Source organism: Cetorhinus maximus, chromosome 15 (assembly GCF_964194155.1).
Source record: "Cetorhinus maximus chromosome 15, sCetMax3.hap1.1, whole genome shotgun sequence".
Taxonomy (NCBI): Eukaryota; Metazoa; Chordata; class Chondrichthyes; order Lamniformes; family Cetorhinidae; genus Cetorhinus; species Cetorhinus maximus.
Genome location: NC_135893.1, coordinates 13,557,852 through 13,584,079, shown reverse-complemented (window position 1 = coordinate 13,584,079; position 26,228 = coordinate 13,557,852). Strand labels below are relative to the sequence as shown.

Here is a 26,228-nt window from a genome sequence, read left to right as displayed (position 1 = left end):
GTTAGGGTGATATATTGACATGGATAGAGGACTGGCTAACTAATCGGAAACAGAGAGTCAGGGTAAATGGGTAATTTTCAAGATGGCAAACTGTAATTAGTGGAGTGCCATAGGGATCAGTGCTGGGCCCTCAGCTATTTACGATCTGTATTAATGACTTGAATGAAGGGGCCAACTGTATTGTAACTGAATTTGCTGGTGGTACAAAGATAGGTATTAAAGCAAGTTGTGAGGAGGATCCAAAGAATCTGCGAAAGGATACAAATAGGTTAAATGCGCGGGCAAAAATCTGCAGATGGAGTATAATGTGGGAAAATATGAGGTTGTCCTCTTTGGCAGGAAGAATAGAAAAGCAGAATATTATTTCAATGGAGGGAGACTACAGAATGCTACAGCACAAAGGGATCTGGATGTCCGTGTACATGAATCACAAAAAGTCAGCATGCAGATGGTGAGTAATTAGGAAAGCAAATGGAATTTTGGCATTCATTGTAAGGAGGATGGAGTATAAAAGTAGGGAAGTCTTGCTACAACTGTGCAAGGCATTGGTGAGACCACACCCAGAGTACTGTGTACAGTTTTGGTCACCTTACTCAAGGAGGGTCATAGTTACAGTGGAAGCAGTTCAGAGAAGGTTCACTAAGCTGATTCCTGGGATGAGGGTTTGTCTTATGAGGAAGGGTTGAGCAGGTTGGGCATATACTCATTGGAGTTTAGAAGAATGAAAGATGATCTTATTGAAACAGAAAAGATTCTGTGGGGTCTTCTCAGGGCAAATACGAGGGAATGTTTCCCTTGTGAGGGAATCTAGAACTAGGGGGCACAGTTTCAAAACAAGTGGTTTCCCATTTATGACGGAAATGAGGAGGAATTTCTTCTCTCAGGGGGTTGTTCGTGTTTGAAATTCTCTTCTCCAGCAAGCAGTGGAGGCTGGGTCATTGAATATATTCAAGGCTGAGTTGGACAGATTATTGATTGATAAGGGAGTCAAGGTTTATGGGGGGCAGACTGGAAAGTGGAGTTAAGGCCACAGTCAGATCAGCCATAATCTTATTGAATGACAGAGCAGGCTCAATGGGCTGAATGGCTTATTCCTATTTCTTATGCTGTCAATCTGGAGGTGGAGTCAGGGGGCTGGCGGGGGTGGAGTGAGGTTTACTAGGGGGTGGGAAAATAATAGGTAAAGCAATTGGCTTGCTAAGTGTCGCCAGCTTTTATTGCTATCTCATTCAAAATGTTCCAAATATTTTTTATTTCTTTTAAATTACATCATGTTTTATGTCTCAATGTGCAACCTTTGAGGTAGAGTCGAACTTCCTTGTTTTCAAAGGTTGATAAAGTTCAGCAAATTCTGTTCAGATGCTTCATGATGAAACAGTTTCTGTCTGCCTGTTCTGGATCTGAAGTTACAGATCCAGCGGCTCTATTTGAAGAAAAGCAGGGAGTTTTCCCATTGTCCTGGCCAGCATTCTTTCCTCAACCAACACCAACAAAGCAGAGCAGTCACACCTGTTTGGTTAACATGCTGACAGAGGCCCTTTTGTTTTTAAGGACATCAGCCTCTCTTTCTCTTTCAGATGGTGATGGGCCTGCATTGTATTTTTCCAGAATTTGTGTTTCTATTTCAGATTTTGAACAATAATAGTTCACTAACAAAGCCAGAAAACAATCTATCTAACCCTCTAATACCATAACCTCCAATACTTATGATGAAGTGTCATGGATTGTGCATTGGTTAACAGCTCCATCTACCTGTCAACAAGTTCTACAACAGAGGTTCCATAAGACCATAAGACATGGGAGCAGAAATTAGGCCAATCGGCCCATCGAGTCTGCTCCGCCATTCAATCATGGCTGATAAGTTTCTCAACCCCATTCTCCCGCCTTCTCCCCGTAACCTTTGATCCCCTTACCAATCAAGAACCTATCTATCTCGGTCTTAAATACACTCAATGACCTGGCCTCCACAGCCTTCTGTGGTTCATTTGCTTGTTTCTGTTCTTGAGGCTAAAGGTCCACTGCTACTATCTGAAGAAAAGGTATCCAGCATTCATTCTTGAACCAATATCACCAACAATAGATTAATAGGTTATTAATTTCACTGCTGTATGTGAGAATTTGGTGTAAGCATAATGGATGTTGTGGTGATCTATGTAACAACAGTTTAATTAATTGTTTCTGAAGCAGTTTGGGATGTTTAAAAGATGTGATTAGGTGCCACATAAATACAAATTATTTCTTTCTTTCTTATCCAAGTTTATCCATGCAGTAAAACCTGCAGTCTCCATCACATTTCTTTGATGAGCATTAACAGCTGCAAAAACATTCAAGAAGGTCAACACCATCCAGGACAAAGCAATCCACTTGATCGGCAGCCCATCCACCACCTTAAACATCTACTCCCTCAATCACTAATGCACTTTGGCTGCAGTTTGTTTTATCTACAGTGTGTGCTGCAGCAACTTGCCAAGATTTCTTTAGCAACATCTCCCAAACCCATGACCTCTGCCACCTAGAAGGACAAAGAAACATATATGGGAACATCATCATCTTGAAGTTCTGCTTCAAGTCACACACCATCTAGACTTGGACAAATATTGTTGATCCTCCTACCTGCAATCCCTTCCCATTCCCGCAGTAATCTCTTGGATGAGACAAAAGGAAAAAAGAAACCCAGGGCTAAAATAGGGGAAAAGAATCTGGAAAATTCTTTTCAGACTCACTCCAACATCTGGCCAAACTGGCATTGCACAGTTAATATTCAGAAGATGAAGAATCATGCAACTCAGCTAATTTGCCTAGCATGTGTTTGGCCATCTGAACAAGTAAGGTTCCCCAGGTTCAATCTCCCTGCTGAGTCAGCTGTTTGCAGCTCACGTACTAGCGATGGGAACTATAATTGTCTTCTGCGCCCTTGTAGAGGCAGATGACTGGAATGGGTTCCTGGTCCTAATTGATCCCGTGTTGGAGACGCATATATTTGGACATTGAGCAGGGACGGGATACAGCTTGGTTGTGACTTGCCTGTAGTCAAATAATCTCACGGAAGCTGTGTTCGTGGCATGGCCAAACAGGTTGATTGTCAACCCATACACAAATCCTTCTGATGCACCTGGCAGGTGGTAAGAGCAGGAGAGATTCCTGGTTAGCCAGAACCATGTGATAGCTGCAGTGCCACAGCCTCTCCCACATTAAAATAATCCACGTGCAAGCTCTTGCCACGGGTTCCATGGCAAGCATTCGCCTTGTTTCAAGGGACTGCTAGTGAGAGAATCAAATAATCTGCCTGGAATTAATGATGCTACTTTCAAAAACAGTTCCTCTGACATGTCCTCCTTCTTCCTTAACCGAGATTTTCCACCCACGGTAGTTGACAGGGCCTTAACCGTGTCCGGCCCATCTCCCGCACATCCGCCCTCACGCCTTCTCCTCCCTCCCAGAAACATGATAGGGTCCCCCTTGTCCTCACTTATCACCCCACCAGCCTCCGCATTCAAAGGATCATCCTCCGCCATTTCCACCAACTCCAGCATGATGCCACCACCAAACACATCTTCCCTTCACCCCCCCTGGCGGCATTCCGTAGGGATCGTTCCCTCCATGACACCCTGGTCCACTCCTCCATCACCCCCTACTCCTCCTCCCACGGCACCTCCCCATGCAAACGCAGAAGATGCAACACCTGCCCCTTCACTTCCTCTCTCCTCACCGTCCAAGGGCCCAAACACTCCTTTCAAGTGAAGCAGCATTTCACTTGTACTTCCCTCAACTTAGTCTACTGCATTCGTTGCTCCCAATGCGGTTTCCTCTACACTGGAGAGACCAAACGCAGACTGGGTGACCGCTTTGCAGAACACCTTCGGTCTGTCTGCAAGCATGACCCAGACCTCCCTGTCGCTTGCTATTTCAACACTCCATCCTGCTCTCTTGCCCACATGTCTGTCCTTGACTTGCTGCATTGTTCCAGTGAAGCTCAACGCAAACTGGAGGAACAGCACCTCATCTTCCGACTAGGCACTTTACAGCCTTCCGGACTGAATATTGAGTTCAACAATTTTAGATCTTGAACTCTTTCCTCCATCCCCACCCCCTTCCCGTTTCTTCCCCCTCCTTTTTGATTTTTCCAATAATTTATATAGATTTTTTCTTTTCCCACCTATTTCCATTATTTTTAAATGTATTTCCACCATTGTTTATTTCTACCTTTTAGTATTCCCCCACCCCCACTAGAGCTATCTGTACTTTATCTGTCCTGTCCTATGCTCTTAATTAGCACATTCCTTTAGATAATATGACCGCCTTCAACACCTCTTTGTTCTTTTGTCTGTGACAGCTTTTGGTTATCTCCACCTATCACTGGCTGCTTGTCCCAACAAACCACCCCCCCCACCACCCCCCCTTAAACCAGCTTATATTTCACCCCTTTCCTAATTTTACTTAGTTCTGTCGAAGGGTCATGAGGACTCGAAACATCAACTGTACTCTTCTCCGTCGATGCTGCTAGACTTGCTGAGTTTTACCAGGTATTTTTGTTTCTGTTTTTGATCTGCCTGGAATGATTGTTCAGGCTAACAAGTGAAGAATGCATGAGGTCAAGGAAAGTAACCAACATCTGTAGAATTGTACCCCAGTAAGGATATAGATCCCAATGTAAAGATGTAGAACCCTACACCAACTAAAAATGAAGAAATGTACCCAGGGAAAGTTGAAGACATGCATCCGAAGCAAAGACTCAAATACAGGAGAACAGGAAGGAAATAGAAGAGAGAAAGTTGGGGGAAAAGAGAAAGAATAAACTAGGAACTAAGATTTAAATTAAAGACAGAATGATTTATTTCAACAGTTGCACCCACCAACTAAGTAGTTACTAATAAAATATGATTGTATCACAATCTCTGATAAAATTGGAAGGGAAATGGTGGGGGTGGGGGGGGTGCAGGCATACAGGGAGAAACAACTCCAAAGAACTGGGAAATTAATGCCCCCATTTGAGAACTGAATTGTTCTGAGTGTGGGTCAGACTCTAAGTGTGCTACCTTTTGAATTCAATAGCTTCCTTAGAATGCACAATAGCCGAGAGGCTAAACACTTCCCTTATAGATCTGTGCATGACATCATCTCCAAACAGCAGGAAAGCTGTAGGAAGCCATATATCAGCTACTATATTTTCTACAGTACAAATATGAGTAACCTCCCTCAGACCTTTTGCATGCTGTACAGCTATTAAACGGGCTCTGGGGAATACAGCGCTACAAAATTGTTTAAAAGTTTTTATTCCATCAACACGCAGTGCGATGAAGTAGCGTTCATGAAAACATAAACTCTTCTTTGATATTTCCTTTGTTTTATTATTTTTTCCAGCAAAATATTTGAAACACAAAAAAAAAAGGCTTAATACACTTTGCCGCTCAAAAAAACAAATACTCTAATTCTGGTGTTCGCTTTCAGCGGAGGCCACAGCCAGAAACCATGAATTGTAAAAACAACTTACTCTTTATTTCATTTTAAACTGGGAGTTGTGAATAAATCAAATAAAGAATGGACTACACAGGGAAAATTGATCATCTATAAAAGATAATTCCACCAATAAGTTGATTTGGCCATTGCTCTTTGCAGAGTTGGCTGTTCTCAGTTTGTTTATCTCTTGAATGATTCTATAGTTTTCTCTCAGTACTCTCTTGGTCTCTAGGATTATGAAGGGGAAAATAAGCTAGGGTTTCATGAGATGCTATCTGCAGAGTAGGAAGCCATTTGGTTAATCCTGCCTGTGCCAGTTCTCTGCTAAAACAATTCAAAAACTAATCCTTCAAGCCTTCTCCCCATACGCTTGCATCTTCCACTGTTTCAGGTATTTACCCAATTTTCTCATAAAAGATGCAATGGTGTCTGCCTCAATTGGTTTTTTTGCCAAAGCATTTCATGCTCCAACAATTCTTTGCCAAAATAAATTTCTTCTAACTTTCCTCACCCCCTTCTCATGGTCTTTGTGACATTTTTTGTCCTTGTTCCAGATCCAGTAATTTATTTTCACACCCCCACCCCCACCACTGAAAAATGCAAATGTTCGGTGAGGAACAGGATGAGGATTGAACTTGGCTCTGATGTTCCCCGCTCCCTGCTTTGATCAAATTGTTTCCAACACTCTAAGCTTACATGTGAAGCATGGCAACACAAGTATCAGGTGATGTCCAGGACCCAGCATGAGTTAGGAGAAGAAGAAGAAAACACTTTTTAAAAAAGATTAGTGCAGGGAAAACAGCTGAGAGTGCACACTCAACAGCAAAGCTGACACCTGGACAAATAGAGGGGCAGGCCTTCCATTTATCAATGTTTGCTTGGTCAACATGCATTCCCTCCTGGTGTGACTACAGTGTGTACTCTACAGGATGCACTGTACCATGGCTTCTTTGGCAGTCCATCCAAACTTGCAACCTCTAGAAATACAAGGGCAACAGGTGCATGGAAACATGGTGCATGGAAACATGGTGCATGGAAGTTCCATTCCTTCAGCGTCACTGAGCCAAAATCCAAAACTCCCTAACTTACAGCACTGTGGGAGTACCTACCTTCACCATACTGACCACAGTGACTAAAGAAGAAGGCTCATCACCACTCCCTTCTCAAGGGAAACTAGAGATGGTTTAGAGTCAGCTGTGGCTCAGCTGGTAGCACTCTTGCCTGAGTCAGAAGATTGTGGGTTCAAGTCCCACTCCTGGACTAGAGCAACACAATCTAGGCTGACAATCCACTGCAGTATGGTGTGCTGTCTTTCAGATGAGATGTTAAACTGAGGCCCTGTCTGTCCTCTCAAGGAAGATATAAAAGATTCTATGGCACTATTTCGAAGAAGAGCAGGGGGTTGTCAATATTTAGCCCTCAAGCAACATCACAAAAAAAACACTACATAAATGCATGTCTCTTTTTCTTTTTATGGTTGCCCTATTAATTAATAAATGCCAGCCCATGAGTAATGCCCATTTTCCAAGAACGAATAAAATAAAACCTGCCCAGAGGTCTATTTTGAGAGTTGATCAACCTTTGTATGAGGAAATCTGTGAACATCAGCCCTCAACTTGCCTTTCACCAGCTTGAAGTTGTCCTAATTTGTCAGTTTGTCGATCTACCTTTCCTATACAGTTTACTATCTTAAATATCTTGGTGTATTCCCCTCTCAGCTGTCGCCTTGAAAGGCTCCTTATAACTTAGTTTTCTTTATGCCAGGATCTGCCTTATGAGTCTTCTCTGCATCATCTCCACAGTTTTAATGTCTCTCTGTGTCTGCACGACCAAGATAATTAAAAAAAGATCATGGATAGGAACCCAACAGGATATTTTCCCCTCTCTAGTTCAGGAGTGTTCCAAATAATTGCAGTGCCTCCATTGCTGAGGTCAGCTAACTCAGCACCAACCAGGATGCCTTGCAGGTTTATACGGCTCAAAGTTATGTTATGGTATGTTCACCATCAATGTTATCTTTAATCTGCAACCTGAAAGATCCCGTGCAGGCCACACAGTCGGCTCCTTTAAGTTACTGCATGTGCATGGCCACATAAAAAAAATTAAAAGGCCCACACACTTATAATGAATCAGCCATGCAAAACAAAAAAAAGTTAGAGACTACATTGTTAACCTTGTACAAAGCATAGCATCACAACAACTTGCATTTAAATTGCATTTCTGACATAGTATAACATCCGAAGGTGCTTCATGGGACCATTGTTAGTCAAAATTTGACACCAAGCAATATAAGGAAATATTAGATCTGATGACCAAAAGCTTGGTCAAAGAGGTAGGTTTTAAGGAGCATCTTAAAGGAGGAGAGAGAGAGAGAGAGAGAGAGAGAGAGATGGAATGGGGAAAATTCTAGAGCTCAGGACCTAGGTAGCTGAAAGCTTGATTGCCTCTGGTGGAGTGAAGAAATTCGGGCACATGTAAGAGGCCAGAATTGGAGGATTCCAGAGATCCTGGGGTTTTGTAGGGCTAGAAGAGGTTACAGGTGTAAGGTAGGCACGGCGGTAGGGAGATTTGAAAACCTAGGATGAACATTATAAAAATTAGGGCAAAAGTGCTTTACTACCAACTGCATGTTTGAATGCTGTGCTCATCCAGTTTGTGTGGCAGACCACATATCCTAATGCTAGCAGCTTGCACAAAACTGACATCCCAGGGCCAGCATGCAAGAGAGATAACAAGCAGGAGAGCGTGGAGAGGGAGAGAAAACTGTGCTCTACGCTTTTCCACATCTATTTCACTCCTGTCAGACTCGGATCACAATGGAGGCGGCCCGCAGCTGTTTACCTCTTTCCCGGCTGCTCCTTTCTCACAATTGCCACAGGCCTTGCCTCTCTTGCCTGTATCCATATCTGATCACTCCCTGTGTGTACTCCATTCTAAGTCACACAAACACAGGATATTCCTGCCAGACAGGCCACCTCTGTCAGCCGGGCCCTCCACTAAAATCGGGGGAAGTTATTAAAGCGACAGGCTGGGAGGCAGAACAATGAGCAGACTAAGTTTAGCTGTGAAACCTGGTCACTTGCTCCCTCTTTATAAAAAGCTCCTCCGTGTTATTTATTGGAGCTGGGAAAAAACATATATATATGCTGCCTGTTAAAATGAAAGAGGCCATTGAAAGTGGCAGCTGAGATCAGGAGGTCTCATTGAAAGATGATCATTTCCTCAGTGTACGAAAACAGAGAGCAAATGGCACACAAATAGGACTAGACTTAAAGCTGTAGACTCCTCACTTTGGTTGCATTGCCCAGACTTTCCTACATATACAAGAGTTCAAAATCTAAATGAGTTAAAAGAAAATTAAAATTCTCCAAACAATTCCACAGATGGGAAATTACAGTTCTACAAGGAGAGACTTGGGAGTCTCAGAATATTTTCAATGGGGCAGAGATTTAGCGGGGGGTTTTAAAGGGTTTTGAATAGGGAAAGACTATTTCATCTGCTTAGGGAGTCAGTGATGAGAGATCATCAATTAAAAATGGTCACTGAGAGAGTGTGAAGTTAGAAAAAATCACTTCATGCAGCCAGTTGCCGGAGCATGGAATGGCTTGCCACAGGGAGTCATTGAGGTAAAGATCAATTACATCTTTTAAGTGAAAAATAGATATACGTTCCAAGCAAAGGAAAATAAAGGGCCCTGGGTAGAGAGTAAGGCATATTTATGGCCTCCTCCTCCATTTAAAGTGTTTTTCAATGCTACATTCCTAATGAAGATACTGAAATTGCTATTGGAGAATTCCTTTGAATTTTAGTAAGGTGATGCTCAAGGAGCTCACTGTTTCTTGCTGAGTTACTGTTTAGGAAGAGTAAGGGAATGTGATGACTCCCTCTGGTATCCCACCTGAATGTCCATTCTTCCTGATGTAAACATGGACAGTGAGTATTAGAAGGCTATTTGTCAGTAGCTGACATCACAGTTAAGCTCTCACCCAATGTTATCCATAACATACATTTTCCATCTAGATCACCATTGGGAGCAGGGACTTGGGTTACTTTTCTGTTCCCTGTCTCACAGATGCTGAGGAGTGTTGAGATGAGGCAACTCATCATAATCTGCAATAATCAATTGCAATGTTATGCTGGGTATTTTCATAAAAATCTAACATACTTTAAGAAATCTAAGCTTTCACCAGGGAAAGCCTGTTGAATGGTTTTGCCATTATGAAACATAACGATGAACATGAAATGTAATGCCAAGGGCAATGCAAAGTGTTGTGGCCATGGGACAATACATTTTCATACCTGTTTCTGACTTAAAGTTAACAAAAGAAATCTTTTTTTCCATACAGAACCTCTCCAATTATTGTAACTACACTGATCCACTCCAGAAAATGTGAATGTGCCAATGAAGATTGGAGCTTTAGCTAAATTTCTCAACTAAAAACATAGATGATGTCTCAACATACCTGAGGGTGGAATAGAAGTGGGTTTGGGCGCAGGTACTTTTCCTTCAGTGAGTTCAGGGGATCCATCATTTTCCTTTTCTCCACCCTGCTGGACCGAGAAGTAAAGAGTTAAATCGGCGCCCAGCATTTCCCAAACCAAAGTCCTACCTCTCATACTCAGGACCACTTTGGAACAATGTTGTCTTAAGGAAAGATGCACACTTACGCTGTGTAATGCAGGTGGTTCCAGCTGAAAGAGAAAAGCAAAGGTTGGGATGAAATCCTGGCTGTGGACTCTTCGGGTGTAACTTGTAGGGAAGAGGGCTGTCTCCCTCCCCCTTTTTCCTTACAGCTTTCACCTGAAGGAGGTCAACCAACTTAACCTTTTGGCCTATTACTCATTCCCATGGGTTGCAAGCACTCGCAATCACCATGTGAACACAGAGCATGCCATGTTTTGGGCAGGGAGCCTATACTTTTTAGATTATTTGTTCCTGGGATGTGGGGAAACTAGAAAGGCCATGTCTGCTGCCCATCCCTATTTGCCATGAGGTCATCAAGAGTCAAGGCCATTACATGAGATGGAGTCATGTGTAAGCCGGACCAGGTAATGAACCAGTTGGCTTCATTTAACAACACTCAACTTCTGTGGTCATTATTATCTAGTATCAGCTCACACCTGACCAGATTTATTTAATTCAGTTTCATAACTAGCCAGGGTGAGATTCAAACTCATGACCTCTAGGATCCTAGTACACTACTGCAGCCACCACACTATCCTACCCACATCTTCCACAATAACATCAGAAAAGAATGCAAGGAGAGGGTTCCGATAGAGCACTACAATTCTTTATAGGCTTACAGAGGAAAGGATATCCTAACCTTCCCTCTCCATCATGATCCCTTCCACTGAGGGCACTGGCACAGGCTTGTTTACATCTCCTTCCTCAGCCCTCTGGTACATGCCCAGATAGCCATTTTTCATATTTGTAGCCTGATGTTGTGCAGAAGATTGGGTAACTTGACAATGGATGACACAGTCAAGTGTGACCAAACACTTACTTCCCATTATGGATGACTGCATAGTGCTCAGGAGCTGGAACTCTGGTTGATTTCTTTCCCCTCCCTATCGCAGGCATGTTGATGTTGATTTCAGTGACCCAGCTCTCAGCCCTGATTGAGATCAACTAACTCGGCACAGACCAGGGATTGAATTAGAAGCTTTTGTGGCTGTGTGGCTCAGCAGAGGAAAGAATTATTAACTAATTGAAATATTCAACTGTTCCACTTAAACTTGGAGGAGTAGACCCCTACATTGTTCTCCTGTTCAATTATTGGGATATTTTGGATGTCATCTAACTTATAACTGCTTCCAGAAGTGAAATCAGTTTTATCGTAATTCAGTAATAATGTTTTCCAGTCCAACAATTATATCAACTCAGTTAATCAATCTATAGTTAACGTGCCTCAAATACCCTGCCTTAAACAGATTTGCTGCACAAGCTGGCAAGGCATAGGATCCAGTCCTGGTGCCTGTGTAAACTCAATTATTTTCTTCTTTTCTTCAACAAGCTATGTTTCACAAAATGATCATGGTCGTACATTTCTGTTACCTAGAATGATCTCATGAGAATAGATGCTGGGAATCCTCCTGTACTTTTATTCAAATGATGTGAACAATGAGTGTTGGCAGGTTATTGGTTGTTGAAGGGCAATCAGAGCCTGATGTAGAGACATGTACACATACTGACTATGCACACACATAGACTGCACAAATACACACAAAACACAGATAAAAATACACATAGTCACAGACTACCTAATATCCACATACACCAGGATGTCTTGTGGTGCAGTGGGTAACATCCCTACCTCTGAGCCAGGAGCTCTGGATTTGATCCCACCCTAGGACTTAATGTCCGTGAAAGGTGCGCTTGTGGCATGTCCAAGCAGGTTGATTGTCAACCTGTAAATCCTTTCAATACAGCTATGGTAGGTAGTAAGAGCAGGAGAGTTTCCTGGTCAGCTCGAACCATCTGGTAGCTGCAGTACAACAGCTTCTCCCCATGTTAAAAGACTCCATGTGCAAGCTCATGCCACAGGCTTCGTGGCAAGCACCCTCCTTAATATGAGGGACTGCTAGAGAGATACACATACATATACATACTAACACGCAAGTATACACATACACTATCACGCACAAAAATACATACACGAACACATGCACATACTAACATGCATGCACAAACACATACACACAGAAACACATGCATGCAAATACACACATATACATGTTTCTTTTAGCCATCCAAATCTCTCATTCCTTGCTCTTGAAGCTCCCCTAACATCTTTGACTCCATTACCTCCCTTGGTTGATTATCTTTATCACACTTTGTTAAGAAATTAAAAACATCATTTCTCACTGAGTTAATTTTTTGACCTCTAGCCCTGATGGTCTAATCAATCTGGAAGTAATATTTTGAGTTCATCATTTGCCATTTATTACTTTATTTACTTCGCTTTGTCCCCTTCCCCAATCTTTTCTCATAGCTCATTTACACTAATGAAGAAGATCAGAGACTCTATGAACAATTGCTCTTTGATGCACCTAATTAAGGGAAGTACAACTTCATAACTCAATGTCCCCAGTTTTGAACAGCCACAATGCAGTGCCAAAGGTATGATTCAGTGAAGAAGCAAACAAAATTTGTAGTGTGCTGTTTGTGTATTATTAGTCACTGATCTAACACAATGTCCCATTTGACATTAAACTGAGAGAATAAAGCTGGATATTTCATTCCTGCCCTCCAAAGTCTAAGATTGTTGAATTTGCCTGCAATCAGGTGGCTCTGCTTTTGTATTATTTGTGGCACTGCTTGTAGTAAGTTGAAGGATGCGGACGGTTATAAGGACAGGAACATTATGCCTTGTAATGTACGATGCCGTAATCTACTGCTGAACTGTACCTGTGCCCTTTTAAGGCCACAAGGCCACTGTGCATTGGTCCTGAGGTCAAGTGACTATTTCTTTTGAGATTATAAACTGGTAGTCAGATACTGGACCTGATCTGGAGGTCAGAAAAATGCATCATGAAATGTCTGGATTTCTCTTTTTGTTTAGAAGACAGTTTCTAATCTGTAACAAAGTCTGCTGTCTGGAGTGCACACATTTTCTAAATATCTCATTTATTCTCTGTAACACCTTCCCTATCACACTTTGTTGACAACCCCTATTGTGAAAAAAAGCATATTCTCTGACTCCACACACACACACACATATGCACACACACAAATGTGTAATGGGTAACTGTGTTTGTAAATATAAAGCATGCATTCTGCATGACTGGAAGTCAGTAAATTTGTTACCATGCAGAATGATGAAGACTTGGTGGATCTTGGGTTTTTTGTTGGTGTGTTTTGCAAAGAAGACTACCATTGACTCCCCTCAGAAAATGACCCTATCCTTGCACAGTGTCTGATCATGAACCAAATGTGATGCTTCACGCAGGCCTGTGCTGTATCACGCAAAGGTCCTGAGCTGTATCATGCAGTTTATGCAGCACCTGACATCCAAGCAAGAAATCATGACTTTGCACATACATTTTGAAATTTCTCTCCGGTTTTCTCCCTCCCTTCTTGTTCTGAAGGCACGTGTGTGACTCAGGTGCAGTTCCTGCAGGCAGGGGAGGACCCTCCAATACTTTGCCCAAGTGACTGTTCCTAACATTAAGCAATTGCAGTGAGTGGAAACAGGCTGTCTAACTGTGAAAGATATTACTACCACATATGATGCTGTCCTCCTTGCCACCCTACAAACATATACACATCCCGGCTAAGCTCATACCTCAGCAGGAGGTTCTGGAGAGCGGTGGAGAGTGGTTTTTTTGGGCAGGGGGCAGTGAACAGCAGGTGAACTCTATCCCAGCTTCAGAAGAGGAAGGGAGAAAACTGAAGGCTGCAACATGCCTTAAAAAATGTAGAACTAAAGAAAAATCTGTACAAACATTTCATGAGATATTCAAGATGACACAATGCTGATGTCTTCTGAAGGAACGGTTAATGTTTACTGTAGGATCTACGAATACCTGTAGATGGGATCCATGAAAAAAGGTGACGGCTTTGCATAATGAAAGGGTTGCTGGTGCGACATCTTCGGCAGCTCATCATCGATCATCACCTTGCGGTCACCAAACACGTGGTTCTTCCTGGGCTCTCCTGGGCCATTCTGACTGACCCTGCTGCGGCTGCTTATGCTCAGGTCCAGTGGCTGCTCCTCTCCAGAAAGCGTAGATGCCATGAGCTTGGATGTTTGGAGGGGCTTTGCTTCTTTCCTTTTCGTGGTGAGGTCGAAGGGTGACTCAGAGCCTGCGCTCCCACTTTTTGGATGCTCCCTGGGTGACTTTGGCTCATTTTTCACTAACATATTGGGATTGAGGTTTCGGTCCGTGAAAGGGTATATGGAATGTGGGATGTTTGGGAGGAGCTGGAATGGAAACATTGCATGGTATGGAAGTGACCCCAGTTTCTTCTCTTGCATTCCCATGAACCCAGTGCCAAAGTACTTCTCCGCGATTGAAGCAATCGCTTTAATGGAATCATTAGCAGCATTTGTTGGAAGGTTCTGCTCATCTGGAGGAGGAAAGAACGAATGTTGGGATGGAAGATATGTTCGCTCATTAATTTCATTGGTAGAATTTGTGGAGACTGAAGTGACTTTGTTGGTTGCTTTGGCCGTTAGATTGGTCTTTTCCTTCTTTTTATCGCGATCACTTTCCACATCACTGTCTAAATCAGACCCAGTGCCTGTGGTTGTGTCTAGGTCAGTCCCACTTGTTGTGTTAATGTCTTCAAAGTCGCTACCTTCTGATAAGTCACTGTTTTTTACTTTGTTTTTCTCGGTGTAGCAATTTTCAGATCGATTGTTGGATTTTTCTTCTAAAGAGCCAACCCTGTCATTGAAGGTCGACAGCAGGGAAGATGCTTGTGACACAGAAGGAGTCCCCATTGGGCCTTGGACAGTTCCGTCAATATCATGATTTAAGCAGCCTTTCAACAATGCATTGCTTGGTAATAGAGGGGGCCTGGGATACAAGGAATGGGGGAAAAGACCGGGGAAACCTGGAGCAAGAGATGGAAATGTGGCTGTCGGTGAGAAGGGCAATCCCGTTGGGTGCGGGCGTGAAGGAAAGTAATCATTGAACCCCAGGGAAGTATGGTTAAGGGTGGATGTAGGTTTTGATTTGTCCAGCATGGCACTGGGAGTGAGTGGCAGGCCTTGAGGGAACATAGAACTGGGATTGTAATGGTTCTTGCCTTCACAGAATCTGCGGTGCTTGTTCAATGAGGAAGTTGTGCTGAACATCTGGCCACAGTCTTTGCACTTTATTTGTGTCCGGCAATCAGCATGCATCCGTTTATGTCGACAAAGATTGGAGAACTGGGTGTACGATTTGTGACAGACCTCACCTGGAATTGAATACAAAGGAGATGTAGCATAAATGCTTTTTACACTATCCCAGCAACATGAGCCATATGAGCATACAGGAAGACTTGGGGATTGCCTCTGTTGTGATATTAACCGCCACCTACCCAAACACAAATCTGGGTAGGTTCTTAGACAGATTACACCCTTAACTAGTTCTGATAATTGCTGTTGAACTCCTCAAAGGAAATGCCCACCATAATTGGAGATAAGCTGAAAGGTCACTCATCATTACAGATCACTTCAACTGAGCAAAGAACACCAGTGCTGGTCTTAATTTTGATTTTTAATAGTGCATTTTAATTCATGTACTCATGCAGGAACATGAACATTTGTAAAGTGATTAGAAGAAAATGAAATATCATACTTATTGCACTGTTCTCAATAAAAGGGAAAAGGAAAAATGGAACGCACAGCAATGTCCTGGGCATGGTTAGGTAACACAATAAAACTCAACTGGATCACCCCAAAGGAAAGTAAGAGATAAACGGTAAGACTCGGCTAACTGAAAAGAATCTCCACCATAATAGTATAGACAGATCTCAGGACAACTCCACAGAGCAAAGAACAAAACTAATAGAATCCTAATATGCTTGACATGTTGCTTTATAGATTTACATTCACATCACCTTTCAGTTACCAAGTGTAAAATGAATTCTATTGGATTTTATTTCTCCTGTGTGCTATGTATAAAGCGTTGGCCAATGTGTTCGTGTAAATTTCTGTCTGCTCTATTTTATTCAACTCTATAATGGAGATTGGAGGGAAGGGAGTGCTTTTCATGTGTACCTGCCTCTCCCTGGTATCAAATGCATAAAATAGGGCACAAAGGAATCCAACAAGCTAAAATAGTGATTAAATGCAATCTTTCTGTAACCAGACAAACAAAAATGTAAAGGGAAGAGCAGGGCAGTTTCACATTCCCAAATAAATTGTTGGATTTTGTTTGGTGAGGGCAATTAAAAAATGGCCAGCTTCCATAATAAGGAAACAGAAAAAGGGATATGACCAGGGCTTAAAAATGGAGTAAGCAGGGAGATACTTAGTGGTAACACTGGTTATGGGTGACAATACACTCCTGCGCTTCAACAGCTATACAAAAAAAGGTTTCTTACCATCACTCTGTGTCCATGCTTGTCCCTGCCTCCTATCTGTCAATATCATACAGATAAATACAATTACAATATAATCAAACCAATTCTAAATCCTCTCATACTAACTTACACTAAGCACTGTCACAGTGAGATACAGCAGGCTGTTAGCACTTGCAGCAATAGGGACACAGTGCATTGTATGTACTTTGGAATCTACTCCCTCCCCAATCAATTACCACTACCATTGCCCATCAGCCAAGAGACTGTACCACTCCAGGCTGTGGATTCTTGTGAGTTTGGTATCGATGGAGATAATGAACTGACTGAGTACAGGATATTCCTCTGCGTGGTGGTGGGACTGCTTGCAGTTTGACTTTTCCTCCCTTCTTCTCACCCCTCCTTTCCTAAGATAGTGATCTCAATCCTGTGAAACACAGCCATTAGAGTGCTGCCAAGTTCATTCAATAATTGAATTTGAGATTTAAACTACTGTACTTTTAATGGGAATTCAAAGTTCCACTACTAGAGCTACCAAGCCACAATATTTAAAAACAGCAACAAGTTCTTATCTAATGTGAAGAGATGCTTGTGTGAATTTGCATCCCCAGTGTGGAGTGTTACTAACTGAAGAAAAATAGTAAGAAGTGTACATGGAAATTCTTATGAATGGTTCCAAGCCAGGATCAACAATTTGTAAAATGACTCCTTAAAAGTATAAAGGGTTGGTTTTCATAATCTACTTCTTCCATTTTTCTTTAGTATAGGATATTCCAGAATTCTAATCCAATTTTAACAGTATCAATTCCAATTTCTCCCTGATTATGTGGATATTTCAATGATATTCTTTAATGATGGCCAACCATGATTTGCTATTGTATACTGGGCATCTGCACCACGTTTCTCGCATGCCTCACCAAGATTGACTAGTTTTATTTGAATTGATCATTAATCTCATTGTTATGCATAACCTGGAATGTCACTTGTCACAGAAGCAATTCAAAGTTTGAGAAGAATGGGGTAAGAGGTTAAATCCATAGAGTGCCGAAACAAGATGTGGTCATCATGTATTCAATATATTATTAAAAATTTTACACTTGTATGCACTTCCTGTCTACTTGACTTACTTTGGTCACACTTTTTGTGTCAGCATTTTTCCCCACTATAAATTTGTAAGTCCACTTTTGTAACACAAACTCTGACACTCCGATTGCACAATCTGGCTACCAGACTCCCACAAATATCTCAGAATGTTTTGTGAAAATTTTTTCATTCACTACTTTTTCCCTTTGGAACTAAAATTTCTACTACGGTCAGTTGTCTGTGTTTGTTTAAAATGCACACATAGTTTGTCTGTTTAAAAAGTATGTTCGATGCCAATTATACATGATTAAAGATTTTTAATTTTTCCCACTAGCTTTCCTTCAAATAAATTTGAAAAAAAAATTGAGCAGAAGCTGCTAGAAGTTAAACAAAAATATTCTTAGTACTCAGAGTGAACAGTACTGATACATCTTGTGAAATTAGATACACTGCTTTTGTCGTGACTCTACAAACCAAATGTAGTTCATAGTCACAGCTCTGTACAAAAGTATCAAGTCCGAGGTCAGGCTTTTGGGGAAGGTTGAGGCCTTCAAGAAAAAGCTTTTATGATGGCATTAGACACACAAAAGACAATTCACCAGATAATTTTAATTGTATACCTGTGAAATAATCTTTTGAATTTTTTATTTTGTATAAAACTTTATTCTGGACAATATTGAGGGAAAGAAATGGAGTCTGTAAAAATGTTTCAGGAAGCATTTAGAACTACTTGTGAGATTACAGAATCAGGGTAACGAGCTTACATCAGAAAAAAAGGGAAAAAAATTGACACAAAAATATGAGAACTAGAAGTCAAGTTGTGCAGATAAGAAGTACATGCATTTGTTAAGAATTTTAATAACACAGAATTAACTCAATAAACATATAAAATTCAATAAAATAGATGTAGCTTGATGGATGGACATTGAGATGGATTCCCCAATGACACTTGTATATCTCAGGATCAAACACCTGCTTTACCCACAAGTTGACTCCCACTATTGTTTGCACAAGACAGCATGCACTAGAAGTCAAGATCCTCACCTCGTGATCCACTTCTAGTCAGTGAGGAGTGAAAATAACCTTATGTAGTAATGCAAAATAGGCAACATTCTCCTTTATGTCCTTGTCCATTGATTTCAGTTAGATGCAGCGTAAAACAGACTACCAATGCCATATTGCTCATTTTGCGTTACTGCAGAAAATGATTTTCACCCCTAATATGTCCTTTATTATATGCCGAATGCTGAAAAGATCACAAACCTAAACTATACACTTACAGCTTTACTATTTTCTTATTGATAATATTCACTGGACAATCCCATAGATTTGTGAGGAGCTCAATAAACTTTCTAGCTATGACACCGAATTCATTCATAGACAGCAGGGTTAGCAAAAGTAACAACAAAACCAAAAGTATCTCACATCTTTGAAAGGCATACTTCTAATAAAGGAACTGACACTTTTTGGAGCTTAAAAGTTTTCATTTGGCAACTCAGGATGAATAGATGTTTTACGGCTGGAACTAGTGCAATTCCTCACACATGCACACTTATCCCAGACACAATTACCAACGGTTCTGTTCAAAACTATAGCTTAATGACAGCACCTTCGTCTTCCAGATGCCTTTCAAAGTGTCAGATCCATTTTTAACATTCCCACTTGGCTTAATTAAACACAAGACGGTGAAGCCAACCAGATGAGTGACCTCTCAGCTTATCAATAGTTATTAAAGTGACTTATTAAAACTTTAGGCCCATTAGGCCTCATCCTCCTAATTATTTGTCACGAATCATATCAACATGATCAAATAAAATAATATGACTAATAGCACTACAGTATCTGGGGAACACATTTTACAAACAAGACAGGAAAAGAGCATTTATTTGCAGTGTGTTTCATGTTTAATAATGTTCCTGAAATTCAATGACAATTTGTAGACTGCAGTGTTCTGCAAATCCTTCACGCTGTGTCAAATATTTAACATGCAGCTGGGTCATCAAATATCACTGTAAAAGTCAAGCATGCTGAGCTTGGAGGGTGGTGAAGGAACATTTTAGGGTCGAAGCAGATGCCACATAATTCTTTACCCGACTTATGGCATTCTGATCTGGGGATGTTCAACGATCGCCAAAATTATTAAATGTCTCATCTCTCCAATGCTAACAATGCTCACTTGGGTGAGTGTAATGTTAACCCTACCTGGAAGTAGGTCATATATCTGTCCTCTTGGCTGCAATAGTGTCAGCCAGGCAGACAGGGAACAAGCTAAAGTTACAGAAAAAAGAGACCCACCCCAAAAGAAAAAAAAAATCCCATACATATATATTCTGTCCAATTTAACCTTACTTGATTTAAAATGCTAAAAATGAAATGGAACAGTTATTTTCCATGAAAATGAAATATGCAAAAGTATAGGATTTCAAATTGAAACATCTGTAAGGGGGCCCATGAGGTCATCTGATCTCTGCCCTCTCATCACCAGACTGCTAAATTTCTCTGTACTTGTTAGTATGTGGTAATATAAAGATAGTTTCTGCAATGAGAGCAAAGTTTCCTTTGAGTAGCTGACATTTTCTTTTCAAAGAAAGGGCAGGGCATCTTTGGGAGTGTGCCGATATATGTAAGGGGTCCAGAGGAGATATGGATTTTTTGGCATAGTGTCAATATTGTCAACAATATAGAGTGCATCGATATTTCAAACCTTCATGTTAAAGACTAGTTTACATAGAAAAATGCTCAACTTTTAGGTATCTGTACTTACATATGGCTATGCCACTCAGAAAGAAAGAAAATATATTTTAAAAAAGAGCAAAGACACACTGTGAACAAGAGCATTATGATGCAACTGACCTTTGCTACGTATGATGCTGTATTAATGAATTGACTAAGCTTTCTGAAGCAAGAAGGGTGCAACCCAAATTAATCCATAGTTAATAAGGAACTATTAAGGCATTTATAGTCAATAGCATCTATCAGGATGGACCAGATGTCATATTTTGCTAGATCAGGCAATCTGATTTTCCAATTCATCTGGCAGCTACTGGTCTTACACCAGCCTATAAAGTGGCAAGCAGCTCTGCTGGTCACGCACCTGTATCTTAGGTGGGCACAGCTGGTCATGTTTTATAGTATTAGTTGCCTAGCAAGGAACAGATTACATAATAGACTCCCAGTTGATCCAGCAGTTCTAGTGGCAATGAGAAAAATCTTTAACTAAATTGAAATGTCAATCTCAGCCAAGTTTGTAAAATTCACCGGCCAATGGTGGGCTTTGGTGGCTTTGAGGCTATTGTACTTCACAGTAGCGGGGACCAGTGCCAACAGCTCTACCCAGATAAGCCCATCAACTATTTGCTATCCCCAAGTGAACATGATGGAGGATTAGATGGTTTTTACCATCTACCACTGTGGGTGAAGGAGAAGGTGGTGCATCAGTTGAAAGTGTGGCACTGAACATCAGGCCAAAGGCAGAACCAAAAATAAATATAAAGTCTAGAGAAAAAGGAAGAGTTCCAATTGACTGCTGCATTTCAACTACAGAAATAGTCAACATTCTTCTTTATTCCCTACTTGACTTTGAACATGGGATGAAACACAGTTTCGCCAACACACCAAGCTGTGTGTGGGTGAAACGAAAAGTGACAACTTCAATATATTCAGTTCAATTCTGCAGAGCAGCTCTGGATCCCAAAGGTCAGTCTCCCAGGAGGGTGTGACTAATACAAATACACATATCACAGTTCGCAAATTCTTCATAAAGCATTCAGTCTGTCCCTACATTTCAGCCTATCACTGCAAATTATCACTTTGAGCACTGAAATTAATCAGCAATTTATCAATGACCCGATGAGTAACAAGTTGGCACTGCTGAAAATATGTGGCAAAATCTTATGAAAACTTTTTCACAGAATCTTATCTCTAAGCACTAATGGGTTCGAGATGGCAGGCAGGCCAGTTATCAAAAAATGCATTCAATTTCCAATTTGTAACGGCTAATGCAGAAATCTGAGGAGATATGAGTATGTAAGGTCAACTCTCTGTAAATAAGGGGATTGGTGTAATGACTGTCTGGCATTAGTCAGAGGTATTTCTGCAGATCAAAGTTCTGTTAGTCCACATTGGGCAGCCATTTTGGTTTCCAGAATGGAACTTAACCACTCAAATTTCAAAGAACGACTTTGTCCAGTCAACGTGGCAGTATGTGAAAGAATGTTAGTTATAAATTTGAGTTGGCTGTGGTAAATAAAGACGTGGTAAGCGCAAAAGTGGGGAATCTGGCCTAACTGTATGGGCTCATAGGTGAAGGAAGGTCACCGGGTGAAGATGTCCAATTTCAGTGAAACCCCAACATGAGTCTATCCCTTTTTAAGGGAGAAATGAGAGGGGGAAAAGGAACTGAGGGGGCGGTGGTTGAAAAATATTTTACAGGCAGGATGCACACCATTGGATTATTTTGAAACTGTCCAAATAGAAAAGAGCACCCAGATAAAACATTTTGGTGATGAAAGGAAGCAAGATCAAAATCCAGGGGGCACAGATTTAAGGTAAGGGGCAGGAGGTTTAGAGGAGATGTGAGGAAGAATTTTTTCACCCAGAGGGTGGTGGGTATTTGGAACTCACTGCCTGAAAGGGTGGTAGAGGCAGAAACCCTCATAACATTTAAGAAGTATTGGATGTGCACTTGCGATGCCATGGCATACAAGGCTATGGGCCTAGTGCTGGAAAATGGGATTAGAATAGTTAGGTACTTGTTTGACCGGCGCAGATTCGAGGGGCCGAAGGGCCTTTTTCTGTGCTGTAGACCTCTGACTCTTTTTTTGCAAGTTAGCTGAACTCAAAATCTGAACAGACTTAAAGAGGCAACAAGAGGGAAAGGCAGCATGCAAGGGGATCTCTGAAACAGCAGAATTAATGAGAAAATATGGACCTGGCATGAGTGTTAACAGAGAAAAAAAAATGACCTTTAAAAAGGAGAGAGCTGACAGGACTGCATTGTGTACTTGGACTTAGTCAATCATAAGACTGGGAAAAGCGATTAGACGTCAGAAAACACAGGACACCTGCAAGCACACATGAAGATAAGATAGACGTGATAACTCACAGGTGAAAGGCTTAATGCTGCTGTGTATGTGCTTGTGTTGTTTTAGTCCAGACGAGGTGGCAAAGGTTTTTCCACAGTCGGGGCAAGCGTGTGCCCGGGCTCCCACATGCTGAGACCTGATGTGTCGCTGCAGATTGCTTGGATCGGTGAAAACCTGATGTACAGGAAGGAGAAAAAGCAATAAAATAGGAAGTCATTGTAAACTTGCACAAATGCCTATTCAAGGGGACTGCCCTGGTCATGTATCAGAGATTTCTTTTAATTAATCATTATTGCAGTAGAACCTCAATATTGGAGGGGGAAATATGCAGGAGTATGGGGAAAAAGCAAGGAAATGGGACTAATTGGATAGTTTTTTCAACAAGCAGACACAGGCAAGATGGGATGAATGGCCTCCTGTGTTGTATGATTCTATCTTCACTTCCATTTTCTCAATTAATTGCACAATGATTTGCAAGAATCAGGATCTCATTTTGCTTAAACTAGCTATAATGTAATTAAATATTTTACAGTGATACATCACAGGCTTTGGACCCTTGATCCAGTAGAATAGGTGGCTGTTCTGTATCTACCCCACTGACTGGTAAAATTTACTACCTGTGCAACTCTGGTATATAGATCTGTGCTAAAAGCAAAATACTGCGGATGCTGGAAATTTAGAACAAAAACAAAAATACATGGAAAAACTCAGCAGGTCTGACAGCATCTGCGGAGAGGAATACAGTTAACGTTTCGAGTCTGAATGACTCGAAACGTGTTCTGATGAAGAGTCATTCGGACTCGAAAGGTTAACTGTATTCCTGTCAGCAAATGCTGTCAGACCTGCTGAGTTTTTCCAGGTATTTTTGTTTTTGTTGTATATAGATCTGTGCCTGCTAGACCAGCAGAAGTCAGGCTACCAGCAATTTTTCCAGAATGTCTCATTTTTAAAAAAAGAATGGAACAAAGCATCTTAAATCTTTACATGCTGGGAATTTTATTACATAATCTAAATAGGCCAATCAAAGCTGGAATCTGGACTCCTGAGTATCAATGAGATTGGGGTTGTCCATTATGGAGGCTTCACTGCCAATGATTGGTGCTTCATTTCCCTTATAATCAGGCAGTAATTAAACACTTAATTATCACACTTGGCTTCTGTTAGTGAAGATGCATTGCAAAGCTAAGGTTTGAAGCACAAAGGACAATTCCAGGGGTAGCAGAAGTCCCCAAACTCCAATTGTGAAATAATCTATAAATTACACAGAATGTATACTCAATCTCAGAACAATAACAATTTACATTTATACAGAACTTTTAACAAATCATTCATGAAATGTCCCAAGGTGCTTAACAAGAGCGTTATCAATAAAAACATGAGGTGTCAGCTATGGCTCAGTTCATAGCACCCTCGCCTTTGAATCAGAGGGTTGTGGGTTCATGTCCCACTCCCGGAAACCAAGAACTGTGATTGTACTCAAAAGAGTTGCAATCTGTGACTGTTGATAACTCGAAAGAGTATCAATAAAAATATTTTTGACACTGAGTCACAGAGGAGATATTTGGAAAGATGACCAAAAGTTCAGTCAAAGAGGTTTGTTTTAAGGAGCAATTTGAAGGAGGAGTGAGAGGCAGAAAGGTTTAGGCTGGGAATTCCAGAGCACAGCATCTGAAAGCACGGTTGGCAATGATGAAGTAATTAAAATTAGGGATGTGCAGGAGGCTGGAATTAGTGGAGTGGAGAGGTTTGTAGGGTTGGACACCAAGACTGAAAATGGTCTGACTGAGCTTCAAACAGTTGCCAAGAATGGAAATAGTGATTATAGAATGGAATTTGTGGAAGGGACCAAAGCCAATGGCTTTCGTCTCCTATTTAGTTAGGGGAAATATCTGTTCATCTAATATTGGATGTTGGACACAACAAGGGTGACAAAGCAGAAATAGTGGAGGGGTCAAGAGGGGTGGTGGGGATAGAGTTGACTTGCCAGCGTATAAATGCGGAATCTGATGTTGTGTTTTAAGATGATATCACTGAGGGGCAGTATGTAAATAAGAAATAGAAGAGGGTGAAAGATAGATTCTTGGAGGACTGCAGAGGTAATGGTGTGGAACTGGGAAGAAAAGCCACTTCAGGTGATTCTCTGGCTATGATTTGATAGTTTAAGAATGGAACCAGGCAAGGTTTACATAAGCCAGTGCAGCACTGAACCTTCAGCAACCACACAGCCACAAATAAAATTAATTGAAAAATATTGTAAAAACTAATACATTGCCTACAAAATTGTTTATGGTTGTTGATGAAAATAAGATGGTGACTGAGTTGGGAGACTTCAGATACTCACTCCACAAAGTCACTTAGTGGAGAGAGCCTGTAACTACATTTGCAACGGTTGACACAGTTGACACGGTTGACAATATTACATTGAATGTATAATATTGATAGTAATTTACAATGGGAAATGTTGACAGGAAAGGGTGACCAAAAATTGTGGCAACACGAAGTGGAGTATGTGGACAGGAAGTGCATGCCCTATGTAATTTCAATATATGACTAGACAATGAATTTGTGTATGTAAAAGTTATGCCTCAAGCATCCCTATAGCTTTGAAAAGTTTCTCTATTTTATAAATATACAATTCTTGTCTTTAATATGCATTTGACCTGGAAATTTATTCGTTTCTGTGGACTAATCGCCAACAATGTATCACAAAGAGAAAAGGAAATAGAATTCAAGGGTAAGAATTAGAGCACCATAACGTTGATTTGGGCTTAAAAACAGTACAAGCCAATTTCAGTTTACCTTGAAATAGTATAGGAGCTCTGCTGTTGCTGAACCTCCACAATAACCAGGGGTTACAGCCCTGTTGCTGCTTTTGTGTTCGAACAGTGAATTACACTTCAAAAGTAATTCATTTTCTGTGAAATGCTTGAGACGTCCTGATTTTGTGAAAGGTGCTGTAGAAATGCAAGTCCTGGTCTGTCTTTCTTTGTGTGTGAAGCAAGTAGCACTGCATTGGGACACTTCACTGAGCAGTGCAAGGTTAAATGACATTTGAACTCGTGACTGTGAGCAGTCCCACCTGAGGTAACAAAGAGCTTCTTTTCCCTCCCTTTTACTCAACAGAAAGATGACACAATCTCACACTCTGCTCACATCACCACCTGATAAGAACACACTTTTATTTGAGTCAGTAGAAACTCAAACAGCAGAAAGAAAGTGCTTTGCTTTTTTAAATTCCAAGACTGGTTTTCGATCTTTTGTTTGCCCTTCTATTCTTTCCTTTCTCATTCACCTTGGCAGCACACCATTCTCCACCTCCCAACCCCACCTGACACACAAGGATTTTTAACCTGCTATCTAAGTTTAATTGTTTAGTAACTATATATTTGAATTGTGGTCAAGGCTGCACAGGGTAAAATGGGGATTGAAATCAACCCCATTAATTTGAAATTGGATGACATCAGCACAGGTTTCACTTATAGTCCTGATACAAAAGAGTTCCAGGTAATGTTGCAGTTTGAAAATTGCTACGTCATGATTTTACACAGCGACCCAATCAACCCTGCTACAGGCACCAGCCACAATGCCAT

The 26,228-nt window shown here is 41.2% G+C and overlaps 1 protein-coding gene across 10 annotated transcripts in view; it reads right to left on the bottom strand.

Moving 5' to 3' along the window:
- prdm16 (PR domain containing 16) overlaps positions 1–26,228 on the bottom strand; it is a 798,908-nt gene that overhangs the window by 54,091 nt on the left and 718,589 nt on the right. For 3 of the 10 annotated variants that reach the window (XM_078557892.1, XM_078557902.1, XM_078557894.1), the window contains exons 7-11: positions 22,659–22,812; positions 16,496–16,531; positions 13,984–15,364; positions 10,126–10,149; positions 9,921–10,005 (exon numbers count right to left, since the gene is read on the bottom strand). In XM_078557892.1, coding sequence (XP_078414018.1) covers positions 9,921–10,005; positions 10,126–10,149; positions 13,984–15,364; positions 16,496–16,531; positions 22,659–22,812 — 1,680 coding nt within the window. Of the gene's footprint in view, positions 1–9,920; positions 10,009–10,125; positions 10,150–13,983; positions 15,365–16,495; positions 16,532–22,658; positions 22,813–26,228 lie in introns of all 10 variants that reach the window. The other 7 variants (XM_078557897.1, XM_078557898.1, XM_078557900.1 and 4 more) reach the window with 5 other exon arrangements.